A 19,523-nucleotide genomic window follows, 5' to 3' on the forward strand; every position below is an offset into this window, starting at 1 on the left:
TTCTGTATGCATGCAAGACATGGACCCTTACAGCAGAACTTGAATGGAAAATACAGGTAGTAGAGATGAGATGCTTCCATAAAATCCTGGGCATCTGCTACTTCAACCACGTCACTAATGAAGAGATCCGCAACATCATCACCCAATGTGCTGGGTCATATGAAGACCTCCTGACGACCCTGAAGAAGCGCAAGTTGAAGTGGTACAGCCGTGTAACAAGATCATCTGGCCTATCTAAGATCATCCTCCAAGGGACAGTACAGGGGAAGAGAAGAAGAGATCGATTGAAAACATAAAAGAGTGGACAGGAATGGATTTTGTGGACACTCAAGCACTGACACACAATTGTCAGGGGTGGAGACAATTGGTTTATTGCTCATCAGTGATGGTGCCCCAATGACCAACGCAGTTATGGGAGTGATGATGATGAGCCGGGGGGTGGGGTGGGGTGTTCCACCATGCTAGGCTTTATGCCACCAGTTTGTATCTAAGCTGAATTGTTAAATTCTGTTGACACCATTTTAAGGGGTATCGATTTTGCATACCCATTTTCAGAAATTATTCTTCTGTATGTAGGATAGCTGAATAGTTGTTTTGAAAGATTGCAGGTATTTTTTCACCTACTGACTTTCATCTTGGTACACTGGTATTTGTGTATGGATTTCTTAGGTGGTAACTTTTTCTTTTTAAGCAAGTATGTCCTTGTGATGATTGAAGAGTTAAACTTGGTGCACTCTTGTAACAACAGCTGCAGTCCAGGGATCACAGACATCCACCTTTCCCGCAGGAAAGGAGTGTCTTATAAGTATGGGACCTTGGTAGTAGCAGTGGAATTCACCAGCAAGAGAGGTGGAGTTTTAAAGCTGTAGTTGTGCTAACTAGGGCTGGTGCTGCATTTCAAATCGTGCGACTCCCTTTGAACTCAATAAAACTAAATCTGAGCAGTCCAGGACGTTTATCTACATAGGTTATTCTGACCTGGAATGCAATTGCTTTATGCCAATTACGGAAAAGTCATAGGACAGTCAGAGAAAAGGGCAATAGTCAAAGGCAATATTTTGTATCCAAAATAACTTCCTTTTTCCAAACAAACAGAACATATGCTGTTGCAATGGGGCAGCGTTAAACACATGAGATGACGTAACAGTGCTGACTTCTGAATAGCAAATGTGGTGATCAAGCAATTATCCTTTTACCCCAGGCAACAGGAGAACCTTATGACCTTCTGAATATAAAAGTTACTTATAGAGGCCATTGCTCTGGTCTTATGTTGGTGCAGTGGCTTTTGCTGATCTCTTGCTCTCTCCTACACTCCCATACAACCCAGGAAGTAATCTTGTAGCTCTTAAGGCTTGAATAAAGTTTGTCCAGCTGTGACCATCATGTTCTGCTGAAACGCATGCACATACACAAATCTAAAAATGTCAAATGTAATGGCTATTTTTGTAATAATCATGACAGCCATGAAACCTACATTGTATATGCCCACACAGGCATTACATACATACATATATTTGTATGCACACACAGCCTATATACTGTACAATAACCAATGTGAATACCTCCATGAATAGAATGCAGTATGTCAAGTTCACCTTTGAGTAAGTAATTTCTAATGAATCCCCATTATACAGTGATGACAGCTTAACAATGGCAGATTGTCTGCCATAAGAGAAGGATAAACTGCTTACAGACACAGGTTATCCAATGTTAATTCCTCCTGAAATTCAATAACGGCAACATCGCAAAATTCCATACAAAAATAAGAGTGCATTACCAAGATTAAACCTTAGAATGAGGCCACAAAATGTAGCAGTGTTAAGAACAAGATTAACCAGTCAGAAATATTGCTTGAAACTGAGAATGTAATTCACCCAAAATGAAATGCATCATTTCCTGATTATTACTATGTTTACAGATTGTAAAAATCACATTATGACAACAAAGCTTTCTGACTGGTTGAAAAGCAGTTCTGGAGTAGAAAAGCACCATGGAATGCTGAAGGAAAAGGTTTCTGAACTCGGCTGATAAAGCTGACAATTTAATTGCCTAATCCAGCAAAGCACACAAGCACATGCTTAAGTAATAACACCTAGCTCTTTTCATCAGTAGATCTCAAAGTGCTTTACAAAGGAAGCCATTTATATTACCACAGATAGAGAAAGTGAGGCACAGAGGGGGCAAGATCATTCAGATGCTCAGTAGCAGAGCTAGGAATTGAATCCACGTCTCCCGAGTCCCAGACCACTGTTTATTCCACTAGGCAACACTGCCTCCCATGTAATGCTGAATCAAGGCCTAGAACTCCAGAATAATTCCTCTATATTTTTACATTAAAAAGTTTATTACGGTTGTATTAAGGACACATTATTTCATTTTCAGTGGTCATACAATGACAGGATCTAGCATTACGTGTTCCAGGCTTTGCTTCAAGCCCTTAAACCGTTCTAATTACCACCTTTTTGGAAAGGAACAGAGACCAGACGTTATAACAATCATTACTTGAATACATGATCCTTCTTGTGATGCTTTCTGTGTAACTGTAAAATTGTTTTAAAGAGTTTGCTTTTTATCTCAATTTTGTAATTAACCTGTAACATTGTATTGATTTACAAAGTCCTACTATATGCTCACTTGAACCTTGAATCTCATTACAATGATCAATGTTTTTAGTGTGGAGGATGGTGACATCTGATCACAAAGGTATGTTTAGGGTCACCTGAAAGAAGAGTGTGAAGAGATTGTATCATACTGGAAATAAACCAGGATAGGCAATGCATGCCCTTCTTGCTCCTAGAGAAGCATCTGTTACCTATAAAAGCAACTACAGTTCATTTGTCTTTTTGATAAAACCATGCATATTTTCAGAGGACAGATATCATTTAAAACAATCTCAATTCCAGTTTAGTCCACTTTTTTAGTAGATGACATGCTAAAATTTTCACTGTAGTATGTGGGAAGCTGATTTCCATGAATATTAATGAGATCTGTGCAGGATTCAACTTTGAACCGTTACCCTTATGAAGGTGAAGTCATTAAAACAAAAACTTTGACAATATTTTAGATTAAAGACTAAGCAGATTTCAAAATAAATGTAATACACTAATCAAAAGTAGTGCACGGATTACTTTGACTTACTAAAGCTCAATACCATAACATCCATCACATTTGCTCCTAGGGAAAAAAAAAGAAAGAAAGAGGGGAAGCTGCTGTTTTTATTTCTGGTTCCAGAAGGCAAAGAATATTTATACCCAAGGAGCATTTTCAAAGGTAAAGGTGCATCAATTATTTCTGTTAGGGACAAATGAAGCCTTTTCATGAGGCCAATAAAAATGCTTTACTTCAAGAGATGAAACCTGATCTTGTTTAACCCTTTGGCACTAGAGGCATTTCCTGGTGCTAAATGCTAAAGTCATTAGTATTAACAATGGCAAAGCTTGACACCTAGAATAAAGAGGTTTCAGAGTAGCAGCCATGTTAGTCTGTATCCGTAAAAAGAAAAGGAGGACGTGTGGCACCTTAGAGACGAACAAATTTATTTGAGCATAAGTTGCATTCCATGAAGTGAGCTGTAACTCACAAAAGCTTATGCTCAAATAAATTGGTTAGTCTCTAAGGTGCCACAAGTCCTCCTTTTCTTTTTGTAGGATAAAGAGTTTATTTAAAAGGCACTGAATAGTCATTATGACCGCTCTTGATACCAGGTAAGAAAAATCAGTCATTCATTACAAGACTTTTTTTCTCTCAATATGATCACAGAACTGTCACTGAAAGAAACTAAATTTGTCGTACCTTAAAAGGATTTTTACTGGCCCAATCACTGCAACTATTGTAGCTCTATTGGACTAACCTCCTAAGTAAGGATTTGCCAGAACTGGCCCTATATAACATCTCAGTCCATCCCTGCATACACAAAATCACAGTATAAAAAGGACTTAATGAGCATGTTACTCTATCCCGGATGCTTTAATGCCTCTAAAACATACATCAAAAATAGGAGTCCAGAGACTAGCAAGAAGTATGATTAGTGACATGGAGAGTCTTCATGAGGACAGACTGGAAAAAAAAAAAGAGACCATTTAGCTCACAAATAAAGCGGAATAAGAGGGGACATAATAGATGTATACAAAATAATGAATGATGTAGAGTAAAATCATGCTCTCCTATTAACCCTTTCCTATAACAAAAGGACGACAAGGGGACATAATTAAAAGTGAATGGTAAGACATTTAAAACTGATCAAAGAATTTAAAACAAAAAACAAAAAACCCACAATGCATAATTAACCTGTGGAACTCATTGACTCAAGATGTCTTTGAGGTCAAGAGCTTAATAGGATTTTTTTTTTAAACCAGCTAATGAGAATATCTACTATTACCTTAGATAGGACTAAAAAAATCACAAATAATATAAATTTGCATGCTTCAGTGTATAAACCAACCCGTAACTGATGGGAGTCAGGAAGAAACTTCTGTGGGCAGATTATCCACTTTTGAGCTTTTTACGCCTTCCTTTAATGACTCTGGTACTAGACCACGTGTGAGACAAAACATTGGACTAGATTAACCAATGCTAGTGTTTGGTTTCTATGTTTGTAACATCTTCAGCTGGGACTCCAATTGGAAGGAAAACTCTCTATCCTCTCTAATTCAGCACGACAGAATTTTTCCATTTTGCTTCTATCACCACATAATACTCCAAAAAGGTTCCGCAAATAGATATTTTTAAAGGTGTGTGCAGGCCAAGTATATAATTACGGATGATGACATTAGCCTCAGCCATTATAGGAAAATTACAGACATTGCAAGTTGGCTGAAAAGATTGAGAGGAAGTAAAGCAATCTGAAAGCTGTAGAAAGCATCAACAGTGACTCTAAATTTAAGGAAGTCCTGTATAAACTGGAGTAGGATTGCTCAAACAGAATGTTGTATGAGCCAGTAAGAGGGATTAAATATCTGTAGATGTGTGTACTACTTGAGATGTTGCTGTTAATGCAAACTGTGGTGGCCCAGAAAATATTTTTGTACTCAACATGGACTCACTTCTGTTTCTGTATATTTAATAAGATCATACTACGGTTTCAAAATTGGTTAGTGAACACCATGGCTCTTATAATTTTCCCCACAATTCTATAAGGATTTTGTCTTACAGAATAACAGTATCATCCAGACCAAAATACACAGTCTCTGAGCACACAAACCGCAGCAAGTCCCACATGCTGTCTCTGTGCTGGGCCAGTACATACAAGGGGCAAGACCTGACCAAATCAGGGCTAAAAATGGGGGGAATCACCACATCAGGGAGCTGAGGAGTGGCTATGGGTTAAAGCTCATGTAAATGAGCTCTTTATTTCCTGGGTACCACAAATTCTCTCTCCACATAGGGTCTGTACATCCCCATGGGAGTTATCCTCACTTTAACCCTGAAATAACCCCTATGCATTGCCCAGTCACGGAGTTTAGGGTGAGAAACTCCCAACACTCAAAGCACAACTTTTATTTAAAGCCCTGTGATCATTGGGGGGGGGGTGCTCTCTTACCCTGACCACTACTGCAGAAGGGGACCAGGAGTTGGAAGTGCTCCTGTTCCTGACTGCTAGCCAGAGATGGTGAAGCCCTCAAACATTTATTACTACTGTTGGAGGGCTTCTTCCCTTTCTCCAACTCACTCATTGCTTGGGACATGAAGGAGATCTTCAGCTTGATGGGGCCTAACTCATCTATTTTGGAGTTGTCAACCAGAGCGTGAGGCTCTGTCCCAAGCACCCATCAGTGTCCAAGTTTATGGAGAGTTAATTTCAGGCATGGTGGTGGAAATCCTTTTAATCAAGAATCAAAGTGTATTTATTTACTGATGAAAGGAAATCAGAAGTACTTTGTAAAGGCCAGATCATTCTAATCAGCAAACAGATCCTTGTGACTGAGGGCTTGTTGACACAATGCTTTAGTCCACTCCAGAAGGGTGTAAATTCTAGTCTGCACTAGCATGTCGCACACTAACTGGCCCATGTGGACCATGCTGGTGTGCACTCAAAGTTCCCTAGCGTGCATTACAGTAGTAGTGTTTGAAATGGGACTATGTTAACATGCGCTAGAGAACTTTGAGTGCACACTAGTAGGCTCCACACAGGCCAGTTAACACACAACACTCTAGTATTCACTGGAATTTACACTCCTCTGGTGTGGACTAACGCACCATGTAGGGAAGCTCTTTGGTGAGCTATCGCACAGCTCCCATATCTAGTTCTGAGTCATCTGAAATTTGCTCACAAACTATTTGTTGAGCACTTTAGAATAAGGAATACATTTATAAAAGTCATGATCTGTTTGTGAATTATTCACAAAAGGATAAAAACCACAGAATTAATGTTGCGTGCTTTTTTAAAACCACTGAGTAACGAACTTTATTAAATCCAGGCATTTAGTACTTCAGCATAAAACCCTTCCAAAGAATATTCCAACCATTTAGATGACTATCAATTTTCAAAAGTTGAGCAATACAGCACTCTCTCTGCAAACTCCACACACAGGGACTCTACACCATTTATAAGATGGGATGTTACAGATCGCAAAGAGCATGCTAGTGATATATGATAAAAATATATAACTGCACTCCAGCCATTACCGAAGATGCATAACTTTTAGAGATCATTTAACAAGGTGACCACACGCCAAAGTAAAATCAGTTTCAATTCAGATTTTGATCAGCAGAAACTGGAAATTCTGAATTTGCACTCCAGTTATTCAGCAACCATTATATGGAAAATATATATTATAGACATTCAGATTCCACTGTAATATAGTAAATGATATTCCCATCCAGGCTAATCTCCAGCTATTAACTTGTCAAGACCTTATAAATGAACAAAAGGTATGCCTCAAATGATAATGAATTTGCACTGCACAACATCCAAATTGCATTAAGAATGGTGCAAACAACTTTTTAGGGATAGAAGCCATAAAATAAGTGTGTGCAATGATGAACAAAGAGGCTACATAAAATTAATTCAGTGATATCTCATTAGTTAAGCAATCAAAGACCATAAAACAGCGTAAGTTTATGCTGTTACACATAACTGTAAAGTGAAAATACATATAGGCCAATACTCTCATGGAAGATAAAGTCTGACTCCTGGGTTGAATTCAAGAAGAAAAAGGGAAAGCTCAACTCACATCGCACTGGAACGGTTTCTCTCCAGTATGGGTCCTCATGTGCTCATCCAGGCCTCGCTTCTGACTGAAAGCCTTGTTGCACTCAGAGCACTGGTATGGCTTTTCCTGTAAGCAATGACAACAGTGAGTGAAAGTGAGTTAACACAGAGCGCAAGTCATTAAGTGAGTGGAATTCCATGCTGGATGGTGCAAGTTTTATATTCTCTCTAAGGGATTGCAGTCAGTGAAAACAACAGAAAATGAGTTTCAAATGATTAAGTGAAAGCTGGGAAAGCTGTGGCCTGACAGTTTCCACTTCAACACCCATTATGAATTAATTATCTGTTTCAGTCTTTCAAACACAGCAGTTTTGGGGGTCTGTTTTTCATAATGTGAAAGGTACAAAAACAAAATCCCAATGTCCTTTCCTTTCCCCTCTATGAAAGGCTAAAGCATAAAGATAAGTGAGTTATCTATTAGAATCTCAGGATTTCCATCCACATTTTTCTGGGGAGTAGGTAGTGGAAAAAAAAGCATCTTAAAAAGTTGGTGACAGAAGGCTAATCACTTATTCATCACAAGCTCTCCCAAAAAAGTACAGAATCATCAAGTCATCTGTATTTTCACTGGAACTATTGGTTAGTGGCTACTATAGCCCATGATTATTTGTAACGGTTGCAATAATCTAACTGGAATAAATCATTTAAAGGACATATATCAAGAACTGCTTATATAGTTAGAAAGCCCTTTACAACCTTCCCAAACTTAACTTAATCGAAGGCCTTATATGGGAAGACATAAGTCCTTCATTTACAGTAGTCCAAAAGCATAACAGAAAAAACAAGTGAATGAATGAATGAATAAAAATGGCATTGCATTTACAGTCAATGCTCATTTTTAATGCTTTAAATACACAAAGGGCCTTTCAAAGTCAAATTACTACTAGTCATTCACTTTCATGCGAGGTTTCTGTTTGGCCCAAAATTTCATATTGTTTCAATTTCAAAATCTGTGGATTTGAGAAAACAAAACTATCAGATTTTGTGTTCTGAATTAAAACAATAAAGAAAGTAAATGATAAAATATCAGTAAGTAGGAAGTGAATACAAATTCTATGTAACCCAGTAATACGAAGTCATTGTTGTGACTTCATAGCTGAAGTTGTGCAATACACAAAGTGTCATTTAAGGAGTAGGAAAAGTCACTTAAACACTACTCAAGCGTTCAGTCTCTGACAAACTCAGAGTTCCTAGGCCTCATTCATCACGCTGTTACTGTAGTTGTACAGTTCCACAGAAATCAGTGGCAGAAAGCTATTGTAATGGAGTCGAGAATCAGGCCTTCTATATTAAGAGATTTGGGGTGACATTTTTGTCCCATTGAAACCAATGGGAGTTTTGCTATTGAGTTCTATAGGAGTAGGATTTCACCCTATTTGGTTTAGTGAGTTATTTCTGGAAAGTTACCAAGGTATTTTATGAGACTTTTGGTTTATCTTTTGTTTGTACTTAAACAACTATGTTACGATGACGCATCTACACAACAACTGAGTCGGGATCTGATTTTGACACAAGCATCCAGGGTGACTGCTCTGCCTACAGTCCCTGTGTAGCTGCTGTTTAGGGTTAAAAGTGATATATTGTGCTGGCCCACATCATCAAGCATGGAATTTGTCCTTAAAGAGCATTGAAGAAACATGTTAAAGATCTGTCACTTTAAATGTTTAAATAGCCTAGTGAGAGAAGGTAGAGTTGTTCTGACATAAGCCTGTTCTGCAATGCTTTTTTTTTTTTTTTTTGTCCCGTGAGACTCATCCATGGTTAAAATGCATTGTGGTGGAAGAACAACAAGAATTTAGTTTCAATTTGAAAACTATGCAACAAATCTTTGCATCTTTTTAAAAACAACTCCAAAAAATCATAGTGTAGTATTGGTATTTAATGAAAAAATAGAGCTTATTGAAGTATAGCCAAAGGATACACTTTTTTCCTGAAATAAAATGGCAAATTCCCCACATTTTTTCAATCCTTTATCATGCAGTTTTGCACGGTCTCTGGAGCTTACAGTCTTTGTATATGCGGGCACAAACACACACATCTGTTCTCCCCTCTAAAAAAAACAATACCTAGACCTAAATAGACATCTTCCCTCACATAAGTACATAGAGATAAATGTATATTTATATAGCACATGGCATTTATTTAGGAACTTACACTGAATTTTAAAACTAAGTACAACTATTTAAAAAATAAATGGAGTCCAGGAGAATAAATCAGCCTGCTTAGCAGTCTGTAGTGTGCCCAGAGGGAGTTTGAAACTACTAATGCTGTAAGTAACATAACTGCTGTACAGTTCATAGAGATTTAGATAATGTTTCTGTCCAAATATTTTTCAGAGTGGAGAATGTAATTCCTGTTACTGGCAGCTAAGGAGGAGAAAGTGTTGCAGTTTGGTTTAACAAATCATACAGCATTAGTTCATTTTGGGAGATACACTCAGATCCAGGGAAGTAAGGAGAAGAATCAGTCCTCCAAACTTAGGTGATGGAGTCACAGAAGTACTGAAGCCCCTCCAACTGTTGAATCCCTACCTCTAGTATGCAGGGAATAGATGGCTTATTTGTATAGTGTATTCCCGTCAGGTGCTGTGCAGTCTGGCCCCAACCAGCAAAGCACCAGAGCACATGCTTAACTTCAAGCATGTAACAAGTTTTGCCCTTACTGAGAAATATTTCTCCAGGATTTTAATTTTCAGTGCACATAAACTGAGAGAGAAAACAAATCACAATGTGGTATACAGCACAAATCCTGCTAGTAGCTCAGTCTGTGCAACCAGTGACTAGATAAGTGCGCTGTGAAGGATAGTGCTTTCACACATAGTTTATATGCTTTGTGGCTTTTTTAAATCATTATCTTACTTTTGTGGCTTGCATGATTTTCAACATACAAGAAAACATACCCATTTCCTCACAAACAATGAGCTTTAAAAAAAAAAAAAAAAAAAAAAAGCGTGTCCAGTCCTGAAGTTCTTACGTCAATGGGAATTTTGCCGGACTGAGTAGCGACTTCACAGACTAGGTCCTGTAATTTTCGGGGAAGCTTATGGATAAACCATATGAAAAGCAGGTTTCCATAACACGCCCTTAATTGGTTTTGTATTGTGGTTAATGGAAACCACATTTTCTGTAAACTCTCTGAAAATGAATTCTGTGCTCCATGTAGGTTATTCCACAGAAACTCAAAATAAAACACAGTAAACAGTCTATATATCTCTGTGGCCTATAAATACCCAATGGCAATCACTGATGTGCCAAAACATTCTTAAATTCTTAAATAGTGTAAATTCCTTAAATAGTGTAAATTCTACCTGCTTTACTTGTTGCCTCTCTGTCAGGGCAGGGAACCTACCTAGTTCCCAGTCAGTGGAGTGTTGATGCTATCACAGCTTGTCCTGCCCATTTTACAGGTGCTCAAGGGCAATAGGAGTGGCTGGGCAGTTTGGGGGAGAAAAGGGCAAGAATTTCGCTGGAAGTTAGGACTCCACACACAGGGGACATAGCAATGGGCTGAACTCACAACCATAAGGAGCTTTCTGTTTACTCTTTTTATATTATATTAATTTACTTAGGCTCCTATTCATATTACCCCTTGAGAAGTCCTGGCTGACTGCAGAGGGGCTACCTTGCACTCTTTTATACATATAAATTTCAATTCACATACGTAGTACAGGAAACATACTAAAGATATCACAGTTCTAATCTTCTTTCTTAGATCAGTTTTAAATCAGTATAAATCCACATCAGGAGACTTACTCCTGCTTTACACAAACCCCTGTACCTCTCTCTCTCCCCTCAGTTCCCTATCTTCCACACACACCCCTTTTATAGAGACATCAGTGGGGTTGCATGTGTAAATCAGAATAGAATTGTAGCCTTTAATTTCTCTGCAAAGGAGAAAACCATTTCGTAATTGTTGTTCTTCAAGATGGGTGCTCATATCCATTCCATTCTAAGTTTGCACACGCCCACGTGCACAGTTGTTGGAGACTCTTGCCTTAGCAGTATCCGTAGGGTCAGCCGTGGTGCCCTCTTGATTGTATATCAGATGGTGCCGGCCATATGCCCTCTCAGTTGTTTCTTGCCAGCAACTCTGACAGAGGGGCAGGAAGGCAGGTAATGGGATGGAGACAAGCAACACATCTCAAAGAACAACAGTTATGAAAGGTAGGTAACCGGTTTTTTCTTTTTTGAGTACTTGCTCATGTCAATTCCATTCTAGGTGACTCTCAAATATTATCCCTGGAAGTGGACTCGGAGTTCACAGATGTACAGCTTGTAATACTGCTCTACCGAAGCCAGCGTCGTCTCGGGCTTACTGGGTAAGCACATAGTTAGACGTGAACATATGAATGGACGACTACGTGGTGGCCCTGCAGATATCCAGAACGAGCGCATGGGACAGGTCACCTGCCAATGAGCATGGCGTGACCATGCATGGCGAGACGAAAAGGCTCTGCTGAGGCAATCTGCCAATACGTTCCTGGTGCTGGGGAAGTGCGCTGCCACAACATGAATGGCATGCTGCACACAGAAGTCCCAGAGACAGAGGGCTTCCTGCCAGAGGGCTGATGACCTGGCACTGCCTTGCTTGTTGATATAAAACATTGTGGCGGTGTTGTCGGTCAGGATTTAAGCCACTTTGCCTTGTAAGTGGGACTGAAAAGCCTGACAGACCAGGTGAGCCTCCCTGAGCTTCCTGACATTTATGTGGAGGGAGCGGTCAACCCCTGACCAGCAGCCTTGTGTACTGAGCTCGCTCAGGGAGGCTCCCAAGCCCAGGTCCAAGGTGTCGGAAACCAGAGAGTTAGCGACGAGGACGCAAAGGGAACTCCCTGCAACACTGATACGCCAGTGATGATGGGGTATAGTCCAGCAACTTGACTACCAGGTTGTGCCTTTTGGGGATGTAGACAGATGCCAACCATGTCTGCAGTGGTTGGAAGTGGAGCTGGGCATGACGGATCACGTAAGTACAGGCAGCCATGTGTCCTAGAAACCTTAGGCTAGTGTGGGTGGTGGTGAGTGGATGACCACTTACACAGGAGATTACATCTAACATGGCTCGGAAACGGGCCTCCAGAAGGAAGGCCCTAGCCTGTGTGGAGTTCAGGACCGCCATGATAAATTCTATTTGTTGCACTGGTATGAGGGTGATTTGTTTTCGTTCAGTAACAGGCCTAGGTCCTGGCAGGTAGATCAAGACTGCTCTGCACTCGATTCCACAATCTGCAGTTGATGAGCCAATCATCGAGATAAGGATAGACCTGGACCCCTGATGCCTCAGGTAAGCAGCTATTTTGTAAATACCTGCAGGGCTGAGGGGAGGCCAAAGGGAAGTGCCGTGAACTGGAAATGGCGCTGGCTCACCATAAAACCGAGTAATCGTCTGTGTCACTGGATGATAGAGATATGGAAATAAGTGTCTTTCAAGTCGACAGCGGTGTACCAGTATCTGGATCCAGGGAGGGGATGATGGAGGCCAGTGAAATCATGCAAAACTCCAATTTCTTGAGGTACCTGTTGAGTCCTTGCAGGTCCAGAATGGATCTCGGGTCCCATTTTGCTTTTGGAATCAGGAAATAGTGGGAGTAGAAACCTTTCCCACTCATTTCCTGAGGGACCTCCTCCACCACCCTCAGCTGTAGGAGGTTGTCTACCTCCTGAATGAAGAGTTGCTCGTGAGAAGGGTCCCTGAAGAGGGATGGGGAAGAGGAGGGATAGGAGGGGGTGTGGCCCAGCGACAGTCTCTAACTCCCAGCAGTCCGAGGTAACTCACAACCAGGCTGAATGGTAGGGATAGAGACAGCTGAGGAAAATATGGGGCAGATTCAGGCAGTTGACTGGGGCATCACTCTCAAGTGCACCTTCAAAACGCCCGCTTCTGGCCCCCGTGGTGTTTCACTGGAACAGGCTGCGTAGGTGAATGGGAGAAGGATGGGCAGCGGTGACTAAAACTAGTGTCCCTTCTCCTTGTAGATCCCTGCCAAAGCCTTGGCGGCAGGGGCAGCTGGAATTGTTTCCTTGCTGACTGAGGCGTATTTAACCCCAGGGAACGGAGGGTGGCCCGAGTGTCCTTCAGACTGTACAGACTTGCGTCCGTTTGTTCTGCAAAGGGCTCAGCTCCATCAAACAGGAGATCTTGTATTGAGGACTGCATCTCCTGGGATAGGCCTGAGGTCTGAAGCCAGGAACTGCACCTCATGACCACTGCTGAGGCAACCACACTGGCCGTTGAATCGGCTGCACCCCAGGCCATCTGGAGAGAGTATTGAGCCGCTGCAGTACACTCCTCAACAAGGGCCCCAAACTCTTGGGCCACCTCCTGTGTCATGGAGGGAGTCCTTAAACTTATGGAGGGAGTCCCAAAGGTTAAAATTATATCGCCCCAAAAGAGTCTGGTGGTTTGCAACTCAGAACTGGAGACTGGCCATGGAATAAATTCTCTTCCTGAAAAGGTACAGTCTCTTGGCCTCCTTATTTTTGGGATGGAACTAGAATGCCATTGGCTTGTTCTTCTCATTGGCTACCAACAACCAATGACCCTGGGGGCGGGTCAGTGTATAAAATATTCGAACCCCTTGGCAGGGATGAAATACTTTTTAATCAGCCTTCTTGGAAGTGGGAGGAATTGAGGATGGGGTTTGCCAGAGGGTTTTGGCAATCTTTAGGACCCCCTCATGCACCAGAAACACGACCTTTGTGTGGGTAGATGTGGAGAGCACATTGACCGAAGTGTCTGAATGCTCCGCCATCTCTTCTGCTTCTAGGCTGAAGTTAGTGGCCACCCTTTGAAGCAGGGCTTGGTGCTCCTTAAAGTCATCTGTTGGGCTAGAACAGGAGGGCCCCGCCACAACCTCATCTGGAGACGAGGACAACAACTGAACCATCGGGGGAGGGCCAGAGCATCATCTCCCCCAGGGGAAGGGGGTCTCGGAGTGGGAACCTGTCCCTACACCTCAGCGTTGGCTAGCACTTCGCGCACCAAGTCCGACATAACCAGCACCGCTGAGGTGGATGCAACCTCAGGAGCCCAGTCTGACCAGGGTGGGGCCGTCGATGCCTGAGTTTGGCGGCTAACTGTCGCCATGGGTGACCTGTGCCTCAAATAGTCAGACCAATGCCGGGAGTAGGGGGAGCTGCACTGTGTTGGGGAGCGTCCCCATGGTCTAGGTGATGGTGATTGTTGGCACGGACAGGGTCGGCGCGAAGATGACCGGTACCAACTATACAGTGACCAACGGTTCCCTCTGGGTGAGGCCCAGCTTGAGGGTAGAGACCGGGAGCACGGTGCTGGTGATCTGTGGTGGTGAACTGGTGACCTAGGCTGATGCGGAGACCAGGGGCACAACGATAAAGGGCTCTGCCTTGGCTCCAGAGACCAGCGCCATTCACTCGCCTTCTGGGAGGCTTTCATGGCTGGCTTGACCTTGTAGGGAGCCTTTGCTGGGTCCATCGCTGCATGCAGTGCCAGCTGCAGTGGGAGAGTCATTCACTTTCTGGGAACTGGGAACGCATTGACTTCACCATCAGTGGGTTCCCCTACTGCTCCCTGGTGTCGGTGGCAGATCCCTTAGGGGGGTTGGAGGTCCCCTTGGGGATGTGCCACCTTGCAGCGTCGGCGTTGATGGGTGTTCCGAACAGGGTCCTTTACCCAATGCCCCTTGGTCCTTCTTGCTTGGTGCCAGATCTCTCTTCTTTGGCTTCTTCTTGGGCACTGGTGAACGGGTCTGCACTGGGCAAAGCCCAGTGCCAGGGGTGCACTACACACCGAGGCCAAAGTGCTGGGTGTTGCATCTTGCCAGGCCAGCTCTGAGGCGGAGTCAAGAGCGGCCTCCATGTGGAGGGCTCTCAAACAAACGTCGCGTTCTTTCTGTGTCCTGGGATGAAAGTTCTTACGGATGCGCTACTTTTCTTTAATGTGGGATTCCCCTAGGCACTTCAGATAGTTGCCGTGCGGGTCATTAACAGTCAGAGCAGGGCTTAAAACCCTGTGCTTGGGGCATGCCCTAACTGACTAACTACAGTACTTCACAGCTACTTACTAACTAATCTACAATAAACAAAACTATTTACAGTTGGAACACGAAGTCGAAAAGGAAAGAACGGCTGACCTCTTGCATGGCAAAGGAGAGAGGTGCTCAGACCAACCACCACAGGCGGTCAGAAGGAACTGAGGGGGCATAGAACCGGTGGCACCTCATATACCGACCCATTAGTGTGGCACTCTAGGGGGTGCCACAGCCAACCCTACAGATATCACTAAGGCAAAAGTCTCCAACAACAGTGCATGTGGCACGCGCACACCTAGAATGGAATCAACATGAGCAAGCAGTCAAAGAAAAGCTTTTGTCTTGGAGGAAGACCTCACAGTATAAAGAACTGCTTTTTCAAAACAAAACCAATCACACTATGGAAAAAAAAAAAACTAACCAAGTTTCTATTCCAAGAAACATATTTGGAGAAGAGAACATTTATAATGTGGAAAAAGAAGATGGCGCTTGATGCAACCTCCCCTCTAGAAAATCTGCAGGGAAAAAAAAATATATTAAAAACTAGTAAAAAGTTGGAAAGAAAATAAGTGTCATTGGAAAGAACAATGGAGACACTGAAGAAATTAAAAGATGGAAAGATTTAGAACATAAAGCAAAGGAAAACATTGCTAACTATTAACAAACAGAAGGTCGCTGGGAAGATGACAAATCTGACTTCACTTGAGTCTAGGATTGCTAGCGTTATAAATCCAGATTGTCTGAATGCAGCATGAGTCCAAGCTACAACAACCATGGCAGCAAAGTTATGTATTTTTTGTACTGATTAGATAAATTAGAGATGAGACAATCACAATGTAATTAACATCAAAGTGATTTAGTATTACATGTTTCAAGTATATTGGGCATAAATAGAAACATCTGTGCTAAAAGAAACAGGATTTAAAACTTTCCTCTTACAAAACATAAAGAGGCCAATGGGAGCCCAAGTGGGGGCTCAGCCTTGTTTGCAAAAATCAGGTCGATGTCTAGCTATGAGATTTAGCAGTCTAACTTTAGGCTCCTGTTTTTGAAAATCTTGGCCTTATCAAAGTAAACACTTAGAGACATTTAGTTTTTAAACTGATAGATTTGATAGACAGATGCCTCAAGATTACTGGTCTCAAAATTGCAAATCTTCTTTGTCTTTGAATTAAGGAATCATGGGTCATGACCCTGACTTCTAAGCAACTGCATTAATGTCTTTTATTAGATTACAGCTCAGAGCTGTGCACGAATACTTAAAACTACCTCCCTTATGTCATATTTATCAAATAGATGTATGTGTCCAGTCTCTTACAACCATGATGGATGAAAATACACAAAATTAGAAATACTTGCTTGTATGGGTGCTTATGTCTTTCTTACAGAAAATACATACCGTATACAAATTAACATATATGGTTGCTTGTTCTTCCATTTTGATGGTAAAACTACCAGGCTAATACCTATTGTGTTGTTTAGGTAAAGCTTGTGAACAAGAATCTCAAACCCCGGGCCACTGATAAACAAGTGTGGTTTATGGCTGTGGTTTTGTATGAAATGTCTCCAAATAATTTTCTAAATCCTCATAGGAACTGGGAATTGTTTAGCAAAACTGAACATGTAAAATACTAGCTCTTCAGTAAAGAAGCTCTTCAGATAGATCGATGTTTGTTTTTCCAGAAAGCCTCTTGAAATTCAAATACATTTCATATACAAGGTGGCAGTACAATTAACATATGCAGCATGTAAACCATACCAGAGAAATCTAGGACCTAGTCTTTCTAGTTACATTGATTTTATATCAGTGTATCTCCATTGACTTCAGCAGTTAATCCTGACATAGGCACCGACTTCCCCACTTTCTCCTGGGTGCTCAACTCTCCCTCTGCCCCTGGACCTGCCCCCACTCCACCCCTTCCATGTGGCCCTACCCCTGTCCCGCCTCTTCCCACCCCTGCCCTGCCTCCATTCCAACCCTTTCCCCAAAGTCCCCACCCTAACTCTGCGGCCTCCCTGCCCCTATTGTAACTTCTTCCTCAAATCTCAGCCCTGGCCCCGCCTCTTCCCCTGAGCACACCACATTCCCGCTCCTCCCCCTCCCTACTGGAGCCTGCTAACACCATCAAACAGCTGTCTGGCGGGGGCTGGCCAGGAAATGCTGGGAGGTAGGCAGAGGAACGGGGACGCAGTGCTCTCGGGGAGGGGAGAAGGAGGTGGGGCAGAGGTGAGGGGAGCTTGGCTGCCAGTGGGTGCAGAGCACTCACTAATTTTTCCCCAGGGGTGCTCCAGCCCCAGAGCACCCACAGAGTCAGTGCCTATGAATCCTGATCATCACCAGCTCCCAAACCTCTCTACACAGAGTTCCCCATCCACCACTTGCACCTCTTTCTTGTATAGGCCACACATGCCCAGGTTCACACATCTAAGTATACCATCCACACATACATTAGAATTATAGTTTTAGGGTGGGATCTGCAGAAGTGCAATGTGAGAGCCTAACTGCTCCCATTGTAGTTAATAGCAATCCTTCCCTTGACTTCAGTGGGAGCTGAGTTAGACCAGCTGAGTGCTTTTGAAAACACCGTTCCTTAAATTGCCTGCCCATGGAAGCATAGAGGGAGGGGGAAGAGAACATTCTCCAATTAGTGCACACAAAGCCTGATTCTCTGTCACCTTTTTCCCCTGTGTAAACATTCACATCTATGCCAACTGAATGTAAAATGGCTGTAGAAAGGCACAAACCACAATTTAAGGCCAAATCTCCACTTTTCTAAACTTTGTGCAGTAAAATTGAACACACTAATGTAATTTAGACCAGCGTAAGGATATAAAGTGGTCAAGTCCAGGGGCAAAACAGTATGTGGTTAGGTAAAAGTTACAGTTTGATTCTTGGTTCCAATACGTCTGTGTAAGACTGTCAGATGTGGCTGATTAGAGAGACAAAGTTGGTGAGGTAATATCTTTTATTGGACCAACTTCTGTTGGAGAGAGAGAGAGCTTTCAAGATTACACAAAGTTCTTCTTCATGTCTGGGAAACTAACTCAAAGTGTCACTTGCTGAATACAGGATCTTAACAGAATGCTTAGCGTAAGTAGTTAACACATATTTTAAGAGGCCAAGGTGAAGTGGCCCATTAATACCCCTCCAGTCATAGGGAGGCAAGGAAAGAGGATGGGGGACAGCAGCTGGAGGGTTGTTAGTGGATAACAGATCATTGTAATAAGCCACAAATCCATTCAGGCCATGTTTTTTAGTGTCTACCAGCGTTATGAATTTAAGCTCCTTCACTTCTCTTTTGAAAGTGTTGTTTCTTTGAGGATGAGGGCTGATAGGTCAGATGAGCGATTGTTTTATGAAAAGCGTTCACACACATGTGATTTGGGGTTTTTAGCTTATCATTTCCTGTTTAAGTTCATTTCAGAGCATAGCGTTTGTCTGGTTTCACCCACCTAGTTGCTATTGGGCATTTAGTGCACCGGATGGAGGTACACCACATGTTGTAGGATCCATGGATCTTGAGAGGTGTTTTGTGGGGGATGTTTATTATGTAGCAGTGGAGATATGTCTGTAGGTTTTGCATCTGTTGTTCTGGCAGGGTCTGGTTCCACTTTGAGTTGGTGTGTCCTGGTCTGTGGAGAGCTTCCTTCTGATTATGAGCTTGGAGAGGCTGGGGGGTTGTTTGAAGGCCAGAAAAGGGGGTTCAGGGATGATTTCTTTTTTCCAGAGTGTGGTACCCATCGAGCATGGGTTGTAGTTGTTTGATGATATGTGGCTGGTGTAATCCTGATCATCTCTAAAGTTCTGTGCAAATGTGGTGTACAGTTATGCTTTTGCAAAAATGCATATTAACTCACAATGGAAGAAACACAGTTAGAGAAAAAACTATGAGCCTGGACTTTATGAAAGTGACTATATTTTTTTTAAAAAAAATCAATTTTGTGATAGGGTAGTCTTTAAATAGTATGTTCTGATTTTTTTAAAAAATGCTTTATTATTAAACTAAGGTGTTATCTTTTCCCTTGTTGGTAAAACACCATGAGCTGTCTGCATGAGATACTATCTGCATTCAAAGATGTATTTAATAACGTGTAATCTATCGTAACAGAACAACTATCATCAAACTACTTCACAGTTAAGCAGACCACCAATGAAAATCTTACAATCTACCTCTGCTTGATCTAGAAACCCCTTGTAGACATTACCAGATGATGCAGCGTGACATGGCTATCGGGTAGTTCTTTACAAGCAAACCTATTGGTTTAGCAGCTGTGGTAACAGACCTTTGAGCCTCTGTGGATTCC

At 42.2% G+C, this 19,523-nt stretch overlaps 1 protein-coding gene and 1 long non-coding RNA gene across 5 annotated transcripts in view; one reads left to right on the top strand and one right to left on the bottom strand.

Moving 5' to 3' along the window:
* LOC311519941 overlaps window positions 1-13,630 on the top strand; it is a 202,270-nt gene extending 188,640 nt beyond the window's left edge. The window contains exons 3-5 of one of the 2 annotated variants that reach the window (XR_014711423.1): window positions 11,429-11,528; window positions 12,379-12,493; window positions 13,186-13,630. This is a non-coding gene — a long non-coding RNA (uncharacterized lncRNA). Of the gene's footprint in view, window positions 1-3,178; window positions 3,271-9,546; window positions 9,718-11,428; window positions 11,529-12,378; window positions 12,494-13,185 lie in introns of those variants that run through there. The other variant, XR_014711424.1, reaches the window with a different exon arrangement.
* Window positions 1-19,523, bottom strand: part of PRDM5 (PR/SET domain 5) — a 135,087-nt gene that overhangs the window by 5,439 nt on the left and 110,125 nt on the right. For all 3 annotated transcript variants that reach the window (XM_084627053.1, XM_084627052.1, XM_084627051.1), the window contains one exon: window positions 7,173-7,277. In XM_084627053.1, coding sequence (XP_084483179.1) covers window positions 7,173-7,277 — 105 coding nt within the window. The remainder of the gene's footprint in view (window positions 1-7,172; window positions 7,278-19,523) is intronic.

This window comes from Lepidochelys olivacea (genome assembly GCF_965140295.1).
Source record: "Lepidochelys olivacea isolate rLepOli2 genome assembly, chromosome: 4".
Classification (NCBI taxonomy): domain Eukaryota; kingdom Metazoa; phylum Chordata; order Testudines; family Cheloniidae; genus Lepidochelys; species Lepidochelys olivacea.